Raw genomic sequence first — 16,454 nt, 5'->3', positions numbered from 1 at the left:
TTTCTCTTTCTCTCTCTTGTCAACGGATGATCGGATCAAATCCCATTTAATATAAGTACTCCAGTAGTATAAACTTTTTTTCTAAATATTTAAAAATTTAAAAATCGATTCAACCAATGGTCAAGTAGATCGACTTTTCTAAATCAAGTACGTCGTTACTCTATCTTTTTTAATGTATAAATCAATCAGATCAAGCATCGATATATGCTAAAAAGAAGGCAAATTGATCAGAAAAACAATGAATTTTCACATTGTGGAAAAAGATTGAAACTAATGATGATATGGATGCTCTAGAAATAGTGTCGATATTTTACGTAGACAAAATTTATGACGAAAACTTTAGTGGAAGAAATTTGCATCATTCAAAAAATTATTAGTTATAAAATCAACATTGAAAAAAGAAATAAAAAAAAATAAGAAAAGGTTGCAATGGTATATGCTATAGCGTATTCTCCTTACCCGTATATTATTCCGACATTTTTGAACAAAAAACAATTCGATAAAAAGATTTAGATTTTTGTGGAAGAATAGTCCGAATTTGATGAGAGAAGCAGTCGCCAAAATCCAAAATCAAAAACAGACTCCGTATTCAAATGGATAAGATCGTCAATGCTGTCCACACCGCAAAAGGTCACTCGTTTTGGATAAGGACCTCTGTAGCTCACACGTCAGCTTCCTCCCTCACTCATCTCTATAAATATGCAAATCATTGAAACTGATCTAACCATTCCATTTTCTATCCACTTCCGATTTCCAATCCAATAATTCATTTCCGAAACTTATTTTTTAACCAAGCTATCGTTCTCGATCTCCATTTTCTCTAATTCCGCAGCTATTTTAATATTAAGGTTGATTTTTTCGACCTCGATTGAAATTTGCATAAAATTGGTTGGAATTTCTTTAATTTAAATTGAAAGAATGGCTGCTGCTGTGGGTTGTGGGTCTTCCTGGGCTCAATTCAAGGATATCTCGCCTCGAAGAAGCTCGAGGAGTAAAAATGGCGATAGTAAGGGATTTAGGGTTTCGTGTGTGTCTTCTACCGTGGCTGATCCGTACCAGACACTGCGAATTCGCCCTGGCTCGTCTGAATCTGAGATTAAGAAGGCATTTAGGCAGCTTGCTCTTAAGGTAATTTCTCCAGATTTTTGTTCAATTGCATAGAAAAGTCTTATTCCAGAAAATTTCATTTTGGGGGTTTCTGAAACTGGAGTGTGTGTAGGCATCGCTGTCATCTTACGTTTTCAGCTGTAGTTAGAATATTGCTGATTTTTAATTGAATTACAGTTTAGGATTCCTTATTTAAATCTTGCTAGGACCTAGGATGAATGGATAACAAGATTTTTCCCCATGTTTTGGTAGAACTGGCTCATTATAGTAGCGTTAAGATTGCTGATTATTCCACTAAAAACATGATTAGCGTTCAATTCCATCCACAATAATGAATCTCTTAGGTCCTTTTGCCTTCTACTAGTTTAGTTCACTTTTCCCTAAATATATTTAATATTTCCAATTGATTGTGCTTGGTTATGTTATGTTTACTGAGGTTTTGATTTTGGTGTATTGCAGTATCATCCAGATGTCTGTAGAGGAAGCAATTGCGGCGTCCAATTTCACCAAATTAACGAAGCATACAATGTAAGTAACCACACACACTTACTTTGTGCATAACTTTAGTTGTTTTGACAGAGTTCCATTTGGCTGTGTTGGTTTATTTTGTGAGAGTTGTATTCATGATTTGGTGCCAATATTTGTAAATACCCCTAAAGTTTGTGTCTTTTTCATATTACTTGTCTGGGACCAAGTTAGCTGATGAGTCACTCTCAATCAATGTTTATGTTTTCTTGAAATAGTGTTCTTTCATGACACGTTTCTTCTAAATTGATTGATTTTTGTTTTGTTGAATGATTTGGGTGTGTGATTGACATAAATTTGTGATGATTTTTGTAGATTGTGATGAGTAATGTGAGGGGAGAATCAAGTGGGGTGGAGTATTATGAGGAGGAGCAGGTTAGTGAAGAACAAGATTGGGAGCTTTGGGAGGAATGGATGGGATGGGAAGGAGCTGGGATTCGTGATTACACCTCACATATTAATCCATATATTTGATTCGTATATGTTTTCATCCATAAAGCCCACACTTTCACAACCATTTCATGTTGTGAATGGAAGATGAGGTTTTTTGTTTGTACAGAGTAATTTCATTTCTATGTTTTAGCCCATGTACATACTTCTTTTTATGGCACCCCTCAATTGTAATAAGTAAATCTTCCTGCCCTTTGAGAAAAAGGAAAATAAATCAAGTGTTGATATATTTTGGGATCTGAGGATTTCATAGCATTTGTTCTTTCATCATCTTAGATTTTGCCTGTGTAAAAAAGAAACAAAAGTTCGAAAGAAAAGAATAAAACAAAGGAAGGGATGTAAAGAGAAGGAAGAACGAAATCAGTATGTATTTGACAACTTCAAGAAGTTGTTATATGCAAGTTTGCTCCTATAAATTTGTAAAAACTCTTTAGCACTCTACTCATATCACCAATGTGTAATGAATAAATGAAATGAAATCTGTTACTAATCACTAGTATATTACTATAAATAAATGAAATTAAATCAGTTACTAAATTATTTATAATGAAATTAAAACTTTAGAATTTAAAACTTAAAACTTCAAATTAAAACTTACTAATGAAGTGATAATAGACTATAATAAAACTAGATTTGGAGCAAGTTTTATATCCCTTTCATTATCACACTAGGTCTGCGGAGAGTAGTCGACTTTGTTTAGTACTACATCACCAATTATTAATCAATCTCTTTAGCCAAATAATGCATTATTTATGTATCTATAGTTATTGCAACATATTCTACTTTACTACATGAGTAAGTTACCATACCTTGCTTTTTTGAACACCATGAAACTACTGACTACAAATCTACAACTGTGCCTTAACCGAAAAAGTAACTTGAGGTTGGCCAATGATTTTAGAGTCTCTAAACCAATCAGCATATGCAACCCAGTCAATAAGAAGTCATTACAACTCTGGTGAATTTTTATTTAAAAATATTATAATGATGCATTTCTTTTGAATTAAAATAAAATGAGATGGTTTTATCGTTTTAATGTCCGTTTCATAACCCTCTCCTAATTTAAAAAGAAATACTAACTAACAAAATCACATAATCTTGTCGCTTTTCCTTACTACTCCCTCTATCTGTAAAATAATGTTGCATTCGCTATCTGAGATGTCTACAGTTTAATTCGCATACTCTCATTTACCTTCTTTTTGCTGAGTAAATGGACTTTACTATTCACCTCAGTCATTATACTAACATTTAATTATAAAATTAATAATATATGAAAATGAGACTAATATTCTAATAACTCATTTCTTAATATTTTAAAAAATTCAAATAATTTCTTAAATTTTTTGCCAAGTCAAAATAAGACTATAAATGACGAACAAAGAGAGAAGTTAATGAACATCGAACTAACGGGTCAAGTGTGGGCCCCCCATAACACGGGAAGTAGGGAACTTTAGAGCATCCCCATCCGTGCTCTTAAATAAGAGCACAGAGGTGGGTCGGGACCCACTTTTACTCCTTGTCCTTAGCTAAGAGCACGACACCCACATCCGTGCTCTTCCGCAAGGACAAGCTCAAAGGTCCCACCATTCTATTATTCAATTTAAATACTTCAATTACTAAAAACATTTCTACATTATAAAAATACATTAAAAAATAAAAATTACATAATTAAAATCCTAAAAAATAAAAATATATAATTAAAATCCTAGAAAATAAAAAAATACATAATTAAAATCCTATAAATTAAAAATTACATAATTAAAGACTAAAAAATAGATGAGAATGTGATTTTTTTTTTTGTGTTGAAGTGGGGGTATTTATAGATGAAAATGTGAATTTTGGGGGAAAAATTTGAAAAATAAATTAAAAGTGGGTAGAAAACAGAGACAATTTTTTGGGAAGTGGGAAAATATATTTTTTAATTTAAAAACATTTTTTTAAATTAATTTCGAATTTGTTTTTAAAAAATAAAATAAAATTGAATATGCCAACGACGGCCAATCAGACAGCGCTACGTAAGGGTGCTCAACGGCACGGACGTGCTTTTAGCTAAGAGCAGCACCGTGCCGCTGACACGGACGGACGGCTTGCAGCGGCGGACGAGCTCGTCCTTGCCGCTGGCACGGACGGACGGACGGTGATTTTGCAACCACTGCGGACGCCCTTACTTAACTATGCTTCATTATTTTATTTTAGAGTAGTGTTGTGGAGTATTTTTAATTGCTTGAGACCAAATTAGAAAATGCTAAAAATCAAAATTAGAAACATAAAACATGAACTCATCAAGAGTTCCTAGTAATCAGTAACTGATCATTTGATTGTTTCTTCTTCTCCGCTATAATCCAATAATCCATCCTTCCCGCCGCCCCCAATCCTTGATTCGCCTCACGATTCAGGTAATTCACAAACCTCACTCATCATTACTTTAATTTCAATCCATCTGCAAACCGCGCTTTACTTGCGAATTCAATGTTTCTCTTGATTTTGTGATTCCGGATTCATGCACTCAGTAGACAAACCCTAATTATTCTTCGATTATTTTGCTGCTCTAATAATTTTGCATCAATTGCGGATGCTTGTGAGTTACCTTCCGTTGGAGGCAATTAGCATATTGTTTACTGGTTGTTCATGAATCGAGTTTCTATTAATTCTGTTTCACTTCCTGGTTTGGTCTGTTGACGTGATGATACGAGGAAGATGGAGAATTATATAGTTTCCGATTGATATGTGGCTCTGATTCAATTTTGTTGGCACTGCTCTTAGCTTGATAACCTGTTGTTGATTGCATTAAATTTATCCATGTGCAATAAATGGGTTTATATGATTATTAATTGAGGGGTAAATGCCAATATTTTATTGTTTGAGGTGACTATAAAAATTCGTTTATGTGATATATTAGAATGAAACATGCAATGGAAAACATAAATGTGTTTACTTCTGTCTTTGGAGAAAGAATGGATTTAAATGGTTAATTTTGGGGGGTTATGTTTTCCTCTGCAGTTGTGGAATCTGTTCAGTGATGGCAGACCTCAAACAAAGTCTGCTTCCACCGAAACCTGCATCGGCTATAAATTTGAGAGACAATTCATACCGGCCATCTGCCTCTGGCCGTGTCCCATTTCAGGGAGTTGATGTTTCAGGCCTCAAAAAGCGTGGGCAGGGCCTTCGATCATGGATACGTGTTGATGTAACAGGGAATTCCCAAGTGATTGAGGTTGACAAGTTCAGTATGATGCGTCGATGTGATCTTCCTGCACGTGATCTAAGATTACTAGACCCGTTATTCGTGTATCCATCTACCATCCTTGGCAGAGAGAAGGCGATTGTTGTAAATCTTGAACAGATCCGATGCATCATTACTGCAGATGAGGTTTTGCTCTTAAATTCCCTTGATAGTTATGTTCTGCAGTATGTGGTGGAATTGCAGAGACGGTTACAAGCTGCCGAAGTAGGTGAAGTTTGGCAGTCTGAGGGTCCAGATTCAGGCAGAAGGAGAGGAGGCAGAAATTTTGACAATATGTTCGGGAACATATCTCCAGATTACCTGCCTTTTGAATTCAGAGCTCTTGAAGTTGCATTGGAGGCAGCCTGTACATTTTTGGATTCTCAGGTACTATTTAGAGAATGCTCGTGAGTCGTGACTGCCTGAATTTTCTTTGTTTATTGCTTAATTTCTTTCTTAATTGATAAGAAACATGATTTACTTTTAGAACTAAAAAAGTAAAACAGGACAAGTCATTTCCTCAATTAAGAATTTTTTTTTATGATTTCGGAAGGGACCTAGAAAACCTAAATGTAACACTATCCCACACCTTTGCTGTTTTACATTATTCGTCTTTTGATTTCTATTTTTTGGTGTTAAAGTACAGATGGATGTAAGAAGCATTCAATATTTTCTTTAATGTAAGGTAAAACTTTAGAACTGGATATCAGTGATAGATCAGTGCAGTACCGGATTCTTTTATCTTCTAGTCATCTATTTCTTTCTTATCCAATTTGTTATGATCTTGATACTAATCATGCAAAGAAGTAGCCCGACTTGACTTGGGCAGGAATTTTGGAATGCACATATTATAAAGAATTAATTGTATAATTTAATATTAACACAACAACAAAATGTAGCAGTTAAGAAACCAGTCTGAATGTGAAGCTCGACAAGGCTTGATAAAAAATAAGGAAAGAGCACCTCTGAGAAGGAGAGCTCTATAACAGTCATGAATCCTAATATTATTTCCATTAATACACTTTGTATACTATAATTGAATGTGCATTTCAAAAATATCCAAATTTGATAGGCAGCAGAATTGGAGATTGAAGCATATCCGCTGTTGGATGAACTTACTTCAAAAATCAGCACACTGAACTTGGAACGAGTTCGTAGACTAAAAAGCAGGCTTGTCGCATTGACTCGGAGAGTTCAAAAGGTATGTAGCTAGTTTATTTTAATTTTTATCTCTTATTTCTGCTCCCTTTATATAGTTGTATTATTATTATCTAGGTCAGGGATGAGATTGAACAACTAATGGATGATGACGGAGACATGGCCGAAATGTATCTCACTGAGAAGAAAAGGCGCATGGAATCTTCATTTTATGGTGATCAATCTTTGGTAGGATATAAATCAAATGATGGTGGATTATCTCTCTCTGCACCTGTTTCTCCTGTTTCATCACCTCCTGATAGCGGCAGGAAGCTTGACAAATGCCTTAGCATATCAAGAAGCAGACATGAAAGTGTCAGGAGCTCAGAAAGTGCCACAGAAAATATAGAAGAGCTGGAAATGTTGTTGGAGGCCTACTTCGTTGTCATCGACAGCACACTGAACAAGCTGACTTCGGTATATACTCAACATTTTCCTTTTGCAATTTATTTACATCACTTTACTTAAAGTGGGACCTTTCTCCACTCACAGTACAAAAACTTTAAACTGAGACAATTTCTCCACTCACAATACAAACAGTAGATTTCTTATAACATGTGCCCAAATATTTTGGGCATCTTTTTATGACTCAGAGGAACTACTCCCTCCGTCCCAAGGTAATTGAGTCGTATTCCTTTTTAGATTGCCCCAAGATAGTTGAGTCATTTCATTTTTTGGCAAAAACTTTATTCTCTCAGAGAACTCTCTGTGCATCTCTCTTACTTTACTCTCTCTCTTACTTTACTCTCTCCACTTCAAACTTTAACACAACAATTTCTTAAATCTCGTGCCCCAATGAAATTCCCCAACTGCCTTGGGATGGAGGGATGTATAATTATGATAGTCAATTTTCTGTGGTGCTCCAACTCTGTTGGTATTAACAATTTGCTTGTATTAATTCAGTTGAAGGAGTATATTGACGATACAGAAGATTTCATCAATATTCAGCTGGTATGTGCCTTTCTCTTCTTTTTTCCTTCTCATTTTCTTCTCTTGGAGATAGATGCCTTCCTCTTTAAGGTAAATGCCAAATGGCATAGCTTAATTATTTTCTCTGATGCATCCTGGGAAGTACTGATATAGCATATACAAGTTAGAACAATATACTGTACGTTCACATAAATAGTAGCTATCTCCTACTCATGTCTAAGTCCTTTTTACTGCAATATAAATTGTTTTTGTTTCTTATAGATTATGGTGTTGGATGAAGGTATATGTATTGTATAGAACTTTGCGATGGATTAGAATTCTCAGGGGTTTAATGATGTCACCCTTAGCCCTTGTTTTATTTTAAGCGCGACTATGAATATCACAACTATCTGCAGGATAATGTTCGGAACCAGCTTATACAGTTTGAGCTGTTATTGACTACTGCAACTTTCGTTGTTGCAATATTTGGAGTGGTAGCTGGTATATTTGGCATGAACTTTGAGATACAGATGTTCAACAACGCTGGTGCATTCAAATGGGTCCTAATAATCACAGGAGTTAGCGGAGCCATCATTTTTTCGACATTTTTATGGTTCTTTAAGTATAGAAGACTGATGCCACTGTAGATGACTGGATGAAAATGCAGGCTTTTGAGGCTGGAAATGGCCAAGCATAATTTCTCCACATATAATTGTACAGAAATATATTTGTGTTAGTTGACCTTTCTTTGTAACTAGAAAACTGTTTGATAGCTCCTAACTGCAGTTTGCTTTGCTGCAAGGATAGAAAGATATGTCATTAAACTAAGTTTACAGGAATAAGTGAGCTTTAGCATTGATTTTTAGCAACACAGTCGTTGTCATATACTTTTATTACATGTTTTTCCTTGTGCAAGAATACACACAGGATGCAAAGCTATTGTTTCTTCTGTTCCTATATTCATGACCTACATTATTCCATTTTTTAATGTCCTCTTTTAAATGCCTTGTTTTATTTGTTGGGCACATTTGCCACTCATGCATCTTTATCTCACTTTTTAGTTCTCCTAAATATAAGTAGGAATAAGCCATTGTTTATTAAGATGGATTGAAATTTAGTAATATCCCAATGAAAGTATGAAATTGGAGAATTCTAATAATGGGAATAAAAATACAGTCCTATATTGTATCAATCATGTGAAGTAAATGGCTAACATTCCGAAGAAAAAAACGAGAATTAAAACTACAACACGGGCAAAAGAGACTTCTCAGATATGTAAAGTAAAACTATTCTAATTTTTTCGCGGATATGTTCAGCTTCACAATACTAAGAAAGGTCATTGTAGCAATACCTTTTTGTTATTTTTGCAAGTAAAAGACATGAAAAAAAAAAACTTGTTTCTCAGACTCGTAGTTCAGTGGTACAGGCCATAATTAGAAGTCATGGCGCGGCGAGGATGGAGTAAAGGCAGTAGAAAATGGATTAAACTTTTCTTAGCTTGTTGCAGACGAACCAGTCGAAAGCCTCGCACTCCTAGCTTTATCAGCCTTTTCCATGTAATCTTGATGAGATTGTTGCTTTGACCCTTTCAAAATTAAAACTAGGTTCAGAAGCAAATAACAAGAATAACAAGGCACAAGGCACTAGCAAATATAGCAGGCTAGCAGTAGAAGTTTTTACAATCATTTTCAGAAGCATGTTTGATTCTCTATTTGTTCATTCAACCAATGAACAAAACTAGTAAGATATGGTAGAGAAATTCTCTCTCAATCAGATAAATTGAATTGTTTTGAAATCATAAGAAAGCTGTTCTTAACAAACCATATGAGGGAAAGAAGGTACAGAATACACAAACCTAATGGAAACAATGTCTTCTATCTTACCAAAGAGAGACATCAAAGTGAAAATTAAGTGGAAAATCACAAGAAGTTTCCGAACTCAGTGCCATTTATAGGATAAATTCACGCGTTTTAATAAATGACCATCTTGTCACTGCTTCGGGACTCTGGCATCTAACCATGTTAAGATAGCTAGCATTTAGTCATTTAGATCGTTCGAAACAGACTATTTCTCAATTATGAAAAAGCAGTAAGCAGATGAAGCATCTTTCAACTATAGACATTATCCTATCTAGCCAATACACGTTAATCTGATACAGCATAGGCTTTAAACTAGTTGAGGTCTCCTTGAGTCCTTCCAAGTTACAAGCCAAATAAGCCATCGCATTACGGAACTGATTAAACCCCACAGAACAGAACTAACACTTTTTGCTAATGAGACTCATAAATTAGATAAAACAGATGAGAGATGTATGAAGGATGTCTACTGTATGCTCACCAATCAGTAACTAGGAAAAACTATTAAATCAAGTAAAAACACTGACAGTATGTTCAATTTCAATGCTAATCAATCAATAACCATAAACATTGATGCTAATAAATTAAAAACATCGATGCTGATAAATCATAGCTAAGATAGCATTCTCATTCTCCAGAAAACAAATTACATTTCCGACGAATTGTTTCCAGATTAGTATTGTTATTTTCATTCATTAAAGTCAGGAATCAAAAAACTCAATTGCATTTGAAATTACCTCATAAAAGGTATCGGAATTAAACAAAAATCACAGAAGAATTGTAAAGAACAATAAAAGGTCAAAATCTGCACACGTATCTAATCGATAAACACAAAATCAACACCGGAAAAACTAACTAGATAAAACACGAAAATAGATAACTCAAAAAAAGATGTAAAGCTCACCGCGAGTCATGAGATACCAAGGGACACCAAAAATTACTCCGAAGATGGCGATGCCTGCAAAAACATGCTTCTTCTCACCACTGTATAAATAATATTCCATTTTCGACCTAAATCCTCCGCCTCCATTTCCTGATTTCTTCGCATCACAGCTCATTATATTTTTTGCTGACTTCTACTGCTATTACTACCTGTGTTTATTTATAAGCTTAAACCCCTTTTCCAGAGTATAATTCTCATAATTTTTTAACTCACGTAAATAATTTAAATTTTTTTAACTATTATTCTTTTATCTCTTTTACTTTACCAATTATTTATTATTTCCTATATATATCCTTATTTTTTTGGGCAGATATCATTAATTAAATTCGGGTGTATTCGGTTTAACTAAAGGGCATATAGCACGCAATGAACTTTCAAAATAGTTTGATTTTTCTTGTCAACTTTAATTTTTCATGAAAAATTATGAATTTTACCGGACTGTGTAAATTTCCCATCTGACAAAACCTGATAGATTTCCAACACAATTTACGAAAAAAATCAAACTATTTTAAAAGCTCATGACATTATAGGCAATTTGCCCTTAATTAAATAGCCCAAATAGGTGTGGCTCGGTCCAGCCTCTATGGACAAATAGAAGACTAGATATGAGACAAAAACCCAAATCCTACATTTATTAAAATTTAGAAAATCACTTTGGGAAATTAAATTTCAGTTGTAAATCTGGAGCTGAAGTTATATCTTTGTTGTGGTCAAATCCTATATTATTCGATAAGCTTTGCCAGCACAATGGTCGAATAACGAGTTAGGAAAACAAATCAGAAAATCTGGATTGAGTCTGCAGACGTTACATGGAGAAGTCGCACGCGATCCGTGATTCTTTGGAGAATCAATCGGTATGTTTATCTAAATCATATTCATGAATTAGGTTAAATATTCTTATTACGTGAACTATTTGTGTTCTAGTATGCGATCAATCGTTTACATTCGTATGAAGTCATAATCGAGTTAGTAGATTCTTCTCTTGATTATTTGGAAATGCAAGTCTTCCGCTGCATGTATCTCAGCAAAATATTCATCAAAGACATTTCATATGTGATAATACCTTATCTAGGTCCCTGAAATGAGATCTTTTCTACTTTGGGGATCTAAAAGGAGAAAAACTCCATTTTTCAAGAACTATTTAAGAGTTTCAGTCATTAAGTAAATGTGGAAAGGAAACAATATGCAAATCTAGTGTTGCAAAAATGCTCTTACATTGTACTAGTAGATGATAAATTATACACAGATATGTGATGTATATATATAAATCCAATAAGAAATGAGGTTGGGATAGAGGTGATATCAATCTTGTCGTTTCTTGCTGAAGGTCTCCATGCTATTCTTTCGTGTATAATATGATTTCCATTACTTTTCGTTGTTCATATTCAACTACGCCATTCAGATGATAGTTCTGTCTCTACATCTTCTTCCCACCAAGTTGCAGTCTGAAAGTTCAAGTGTTTCAATTGTGAGTCAATAGATACTGAATTAGGGTGTAAAAGGATCAAAGGAAGACCTTGTAGCCTCTCCGGAGGAACTCGAGCGAGCTTCCTTCTTCCTCCTTGAGTCCGAGCACTCTCAGAAGTTCTTCCTTGGTCTACCATATATACACAGAAACCAGAGTTGGTGATGTTTCATGTTATGTGTATAAGTTTGATGGAATTGTTTTAGCTTACTTCACTGAGAGTGAAACGGCTACTACTTTCTGCTACGCAAGCGTACGAGTTGTCCCCTTGCTTCAACATGACTTGCCATGGCCCTGAATCAGACAATGCCTAAAATGGTTAGCAACAACTGACATTCATTTCTTCTCTTCATAATGGAAGAAGGACTTTATGATCACCTGGATACTGACGGAACAATGCTCCACTGTAGTTCACCAAATAAGGTGCCACTGCAACTGTCTTTCAAAGTTGAGAACAATACTTGTATCATTCCACCAAGAAATTGAAGCACCAGCAAAACAAATTCGCGTATAATCATGACAATCTGGCAAGTACCTTTGAATACTCTCTAATTCGTATGTAGAAAATGGGGATGAATTGAGAAAGAAACCGAAAGTGCAAGTCTCTGCTAGGAAATCCTATAATTCCCAGATCAGCACTGCACAGACGCTAATGATTTTAGAGGATAAGAGATTAAGAGAACACGGCATCGAAATATGTTAACTCCTATGTAACTTCAGTCTCACACACCGTAACGTGTCCAGTTCCAGGTTGAAGAGTACAGTTGGGGTAGAAGAGGCAAATTTTTCCTGCATTTTTCTATAATCAGCTCTTGGAACTAAAATATACTACTATTATTATTTAATAACTTCTGAATGTCGAAAACTGAATGAGATATGAATATTTCTACTAATAACTGATTTCAAATTCCCTAGTAATATACAGGTCAGTACGTTTCTGAAAATGGTAAGAGCTATTACCCGAGCATACAGAGTTATCTCATAACTGCTATTCATTCGCTAAACACAAGCTTACAAAGTTTGAGTAGAATATATATATCATCACGGAAGCCATGATTAATTAAGCTGGATGAAGGCTCACACCATGAAAGGTGGAGAATCGAGAAAAGAATTTAACTAGAATTATCTATATATGTGTCTGAACACTCACAAAGTTAGACTATATTTTCAAGCATACTACTTGCAATTGTAGTTTGATCAATGAGAGGGAAATGGGTATCCCACCACATATTTCTCTACATCGGACAAGTCGCGAGTGCTACAATTGATGAACATATAAAGTGATGGAGGTTTGTCGGGTTGCCAACGATCTGCAGAAGGAATGAGTGTGGAATATGGTCAAGTCAACTATCATGGTGATATATATATATATATATATATATGCTCACATATATGAAGCACATGGATATCCATGTCTCCTAAAATGACTGAATTGGAGAGTCCACATTGTGTAGGTAAGGGAATAATATAACAATTCGGTAATAATTAACATAGAATAGCATAAAATAGAAACATATACAGATAAAAATATGTCCGGTATTGAGAAGGTCACTATATATGCCACTAGCTACACATACTTGATACTTTCTACCCAGTAAACCTAAGCCTGAATTTATTACATACAGAAATTTTGGTTTGCTGATCACATCCACCAATGTCCTGTGGTTGGTTCTAGAAGACCCAAAAGTGTACCCCTGATGCAAACATTTTAAGCAGAAGATATCATCTTTGTCTGAACAGTGAGGTCTCTACTGATTGTGACATGCAAAATTATTTCTAGTTATACTAGTTGCTATATAAGGTGAGCACTATATCCCAGAGTCGAGGAGTACCAGAAGGATTCTATTTATCTCCCAAACATAGTCTTAATATCTGGTAAGTCTGTAAAGATCTCAGAAGAACAATTCCTGTACTTAAGTTTAACAACCAACCTTCATTTTCATCAACAAAGTCGAAATCCAAAGTGTCTCGTATGGATTTAAAAAATGAGGTGACAGGGCCACTAGGTACATCATCCAAGGACCCAATAGTTACACCATCAATCTGAAAGGAAAGAGACCAATAAATGTAAGCTTGGAGAATTTAGACATTAATTTCTCAGTTGGTTGTTTGAAAATTGACCATGTTCAAAAAGTTAACTAAATAGATTTAGTTACATTCAATATTAAATGATACCCCCGTTCCGCGGTAGTTGAGTCATTTCATTTTCTGCACTCGTGTTAGAAAAATGATAATAAATAGTTAAAGTGGAAAAAAAGTAAAGTAAGTGAGAATATAATGTAGATAAGACTCTTATCTATCTTATTTTGTCACTTACTTTACTCTCTCTTCATTTTAACTATTTATTATGATTTTTCCAAAACGAGTGCAGAAAATGAAATGACTCAACTACCGTGGAACGGAGGGAGTAGCATTCACCAGGCAATGGACTTTAGCTGGAATTATACTTCCACTTGTATCTACTTTTTACCTTCCAAATAATAACAGAAAATTGCAAGAATAGTATCTGAACAGACCAAGATTACTCTCCGTTATTGCTTAGCAAGAAAGGAAATAAGAAACTGATTATATACACGCAGAATAAAAAAAGCTAAAATGAACCGATTTCCAAACAACATAGTACCTAAAAGAGTTCACACTTCATTAAATATAAAGAAGCATATTTTATGAAGAACTTCATGCACTTCTCAAGATACATTGTTACATACTCTATAGTATATGGCACCTTTATTTAAATATTTACACATACATAAAATCAATACCTCATTGGAAGTAGATTATCAGAATACTTGCAAAAGGAGATTTTCACAAATGATTGTATACTTACCGAGTCAAGAGCTGCTTTAAAAAGCTCTGATGCCCTGCGCTTTTCTGGTTTATCAGGAAATACCTAAAAATGCAAATATATAATTCATAATTCCTTCCGTGGAGTGGAAACCAAAATGCCATAGGCTACCAAGTAAATAACAGGACGAAACATGATGAAGCATTTTTTACAACGCATGCTCTTGTTTCTTGCTTCTCTTGCAGCTTCTTGATAACAGCTAATGCAAGTTCAATGTTGGCATCACTGTAATCGTCGGATGAACCCTTCACAGTGCAAGAATTTCAGAAAATCAAGCAACAATTTATTCACATGCCAAAACAATAAAATACATAGTACTTGTAAGACAGATTGTGAGTGTGATTGAAATGAAAATCGTAGTGGTGATAAAGGCAGAATCTACTGAGGTTCCATTTTCTTCAGATATCACAGTGTGTGTGAGGAAGATACCTTATAAGAAGATACGCTGGTAGGCAATGGACTGAGGATGCCGCCAGAGAAGCATAAATCCAGAAAAGTTAGGTGGCAGTAAAACAGATCAGAAATCTTTAAAGTAACCTTTAAAACGAAACCTACTATCTAAATTTGGGGAATTAGGGCCAAAAATCTTATTAAACTCTTCAAACATTCCTATGGAGCTTGAAACGTGATGATGTTTACAGATAAACATTTGCATCCAAAATTTCAAACAAAGGACATTGAGACAGCTGAATTTATCATTCACTATACATAATGCAGACCTTGTATATGATTTGGAATCATAATTTATGAACAAAATGAATAATGAACATCATAAACTAACTCACACATCAATCAAAAAACTACCTAAGCAAGATGAGGAATCCAATTTTCAATTGTAACTACAAAGCAATATAAATGCACAGTTCAGAAGCGTTACGCACGGGAAATCGATCTCCATACGTGTTTTTCCATCTTGCAGAGCACTGAAAAGAGAATTGGCGGCATCCGAGACGAGGACTTGATACGATCTAGGCTTGTAGACGGCAACGCCGACCTTGGGGTTGACTCCAGATTCAGATTTGGTAGCTTTTGCGGTGATGAACCTCCTCTTGTCGCATTGGGCATTTGCTGCGGTGAATTTGAGAAGAGAAGAATGAGAGGAGTGAGATAGAAAGGCGATCTGCTGATGAGAGATTTCGGCAGAAGAGAAGGCGATTTTGGTAGCAGCGGAGATCACGGCGGCCGCGTGAACGGCCATCGAAGCTGATGGATGCAGTGTTTGTGTGAGTGTGTGCGGAAATGGTGAGGGAAAAGATAACGGTTGGAAAATTGGGTGGTTAGAAATCGGTGACGTGGCCTTCCATGAAATTTTTAAATTTCTAGACTCCAACTCCACCTTGTTACGTCGTCATCACTAAATAATTTGCACTGATCATTGTTTTTTCTTCAATATAATTATAAAAAAATTGAAATCCATAACCATAATAACATACTTAATAAAATTATTTCAATAAAATTAAGAATTCTATAAATTACAAATTCATAAAAAAGCACTTTATTGAAATTAAAAAAAAAAAACAACTCTACAAATTAAATTTTTTCTAAAGAACGAAATATGTGGTGCTTGAATACGACACCGCCCTATCCCTGGCGGCACGATGCGCGCTCGCAATGGCATAATTGAGATCTCTATGCAAGGTTTGGCCACATCCAATCTCGCGTTACTCGTTGGAGGCTTCACTAGGATTCTTCGGAAAGAATGATTTAAGTAGTACTCTCCCTGAGTCCCAAGTCCCATAAAAATATGTGCAATTTTAATTTTCGTCTGTCCCTCAAGTACGTGCATTCCATTTTTGGAAAGTTATATCAATTTAATAATGTAGGTCACACTATCTACTAATACTACTTTAACTATCATTCTCCTCATCTCTCTTACTTTACTATACCATTCTCCTCATCTCTCTTACTTTATCTATTTTGTCTTAATTCTCGTG

The 16,454-nt window shown here is 34.9% G+C and overlaps 4 protein-coding genes across 4 annotated transcripts; 2 read left to right on the top strand and 2 right to left on the bottom strand.

Annotated features, from left to right (window-relative positions):
• The first annotated feature begins 726 nt into the window (after positions 1-726).
• Positions 727-2,311, top strand: LOC125203271 (chaperone protein dnaJ 8, chloroplastic-like). The gene is made up of 3 exons (XM_048101583.2): positions 727-1,128; positions 1,567-1,635; positions 1,948-2,311. Exons 1-3 carry the CDS (start codon positions 919-921, stop codon positions 2,104-2,106), a joined length of 438 nt encoding a protein of 145 aa, XP_047957540.1. The 5' UTR covers positions 727-918; the 3' UTR covers positions 2,107-2,311.
• Positions 2,312-4,302: 1,991 nt separating this feature from the next.
• Positions 4,303-8,280, top strand: LOC125203270 (magnesium transporter MRS2-1-like). The gene is made up of 6 exons (XM_048101581.2): positions 4,303-4,478; positions 5,083-5,692; positions 6,378-6,506; positions 6,581-6,919; positions 7,406-7,453; positions 7,828-8,280. Exons 2-6 carry the CDS (start codon positions 5,102-5,104, stop codon positions 8,056-8,058), a joined length of 1,338 nt encoding a protein of 445 aa, XP_047957538.1. The 5' UTR covers positions 4,303-4,478; positions 5,083-5,101; the 3' UTR covers positions 8,059-8,280.
• A 403-nt stretch (positions 8,281-8,683) lies between these two features.
• LOC125203272 (uncharacterized) lies at positions 8,684-10,364 on the bottom strand. Its single transcript, XM_048101584.2, has 2 exons — positions 10,172-10,364; positions 8,684-8,996 (listed from the first exon to the last, which is right to left on the bottom strand). Exons 1-2 carry the CDS (start codon positions 10,323-10,325, stop codon positions 8,905-8,907), a joined length of 246 nt encoding a protein of 81 aa, XP_047957541.1. The 5' UTR covers positions 10,326-10,364; the 3' UTR covers positions 8,684-8,904.
• Positions 10,365-11,336: 972 nt separating this feature from the next.
• On the bottom strand, positions 11,337-15,787 carry LPA3 (Low PSII Accumulation 3). The gene is made up of 12 exons (XM_048101371.2): positions 15,402-15,787; positions 14,950-14,980; positions 14,673-14,765; positions 14,503-14,565; positions 13,607-13,718; positions 12,900-12,985; positions 12,406-12,464; positions 12,211-12,313; positions 12,054-12,114; positions 11,887-11,969; positions 11,727-11,807; positions 11,337-11,655 (listed from the first exon to the last, which is right to left on the bottom strand). The coding sequence occupies exons 1-12, from the start codon at positions 15,716-15,718 to the stop codon at positions 11,596-11,598; spliced, it is 1,149 nt and encodes a 382-aa protein (XP_047957328.1). The 5' UTR covers positions 15,719-15,787; the 3' UTR covers positions 11,337-11,595.
• Between the last annotated feature and the right edge of the window lie 667 nt (positions 15,788-16,454).

This window comes from Salvia hispanica, chromosome 6, assembly GCF_029641045.1.
Source record: "Salvia hispanica isolate PSC_SH4W2 chromosome 6, Shi_PSC_v1, whole genome shotgun sequence".
NCBI classification, from domain to species: Eukaryota; Viridiplantae; Streptophyta; class Magnoliopsida; order Lamiales; family Lamiaceae; genus Salvia; species Salvia hispanica.
This window is presented reverse-complemented; position numbering and strand designations above follow the sequence as displayed.

What these genes read in the sequence shown, in the direction of transcription:
- LOC125203271 (XM_048101583.2), top strand. Translation starts at nt 919, where the DNA reads ATGGCTGCTGCTGTGGGTTGTGGGTCTTCCTGGGCTCAATTCAAGGAT. An exon ending in TTAGGCAGCTTGCTCTTAAG is followed by an intron (nt 1,129 to 1,566) that starts GTAATTTCTCCA and finishes GGTGTATTGCAG; the next exon opens with TATCATCCAGATGTCTGTAG. An exon ending in AAATTAACGAAGCATACAAT is followed by an intron (nt 1,636 to 1,947) that starts GTAAGTAACCAC and finishes TGATTTTTGTAG; the next exon opens with ATTGTGATGAGTAATGTGAG.
- LOC125203270 (XM_048101581.2), top strand. Translation starts at nt 5,102, where the DNA reads ATGGCAGACCTCAAACAAAGTCTGCTTCCACCGAAACCTGCATCGGCT. An exon ending in GTACATTTTTGGATTCTCAG is followed by an intron (nt 5,693 to 6,377) that starts GTACTATTTAGA and finishes CAAATTTGATAG; the next exon opens with GCAGCAGAATTGGAGATTGA. An exon ending in TGACTCGGAGAGTTCAAAAG is followed by an intron (nt 6,507 to 6,580) that starts GTATGTAGCTAG and finishes ATTATTATCTAG; the next exon opens with GTCAGGGATGAGATTGAACA.
- LOC125203272 (XM_048101584.2), bottom strand. Translation starts at nt 10,325, where the DNA reads ATGAGCTGTGATGCGAAGAAATCAGGAAATGGAGGCGGAGGATTTAGG. An exon ending in TTGGTATCTCATGACTCGCG is followed by an intron (nt 8,997 to 10,171) that starts GTGAGCTTTACA and finishes TAATTTTGAAAG; the next exon opens with GGTCAAAGCAACAATCTCAT.
- LPA3 (XM_048101371.2), bottom strand. Translation starts at nt 15,718, where the DNA reads ATGGCCGTTCACGCGGCCGCCGTGATCTCCGCTGCTACCAAAATCGCC. An exon ending in CCGATGTAGAGAAATATGTG is followed by an intron (nt 12,465 to 12,899) that starts GTGGGATACCCA and finishes AGAAAAATGCAG; the next exon opens with GAAAAATTTGCCTCTTCTAC. An exon ending in CTGGAACTGGACACGTTACG is followed by an intron (nt 12,314 to 12,405) that starts GTGTGTGAGACT and finishes GCGTCTGTGCAG; the next exon opens with TGCTGATCTGGGAATTATAG.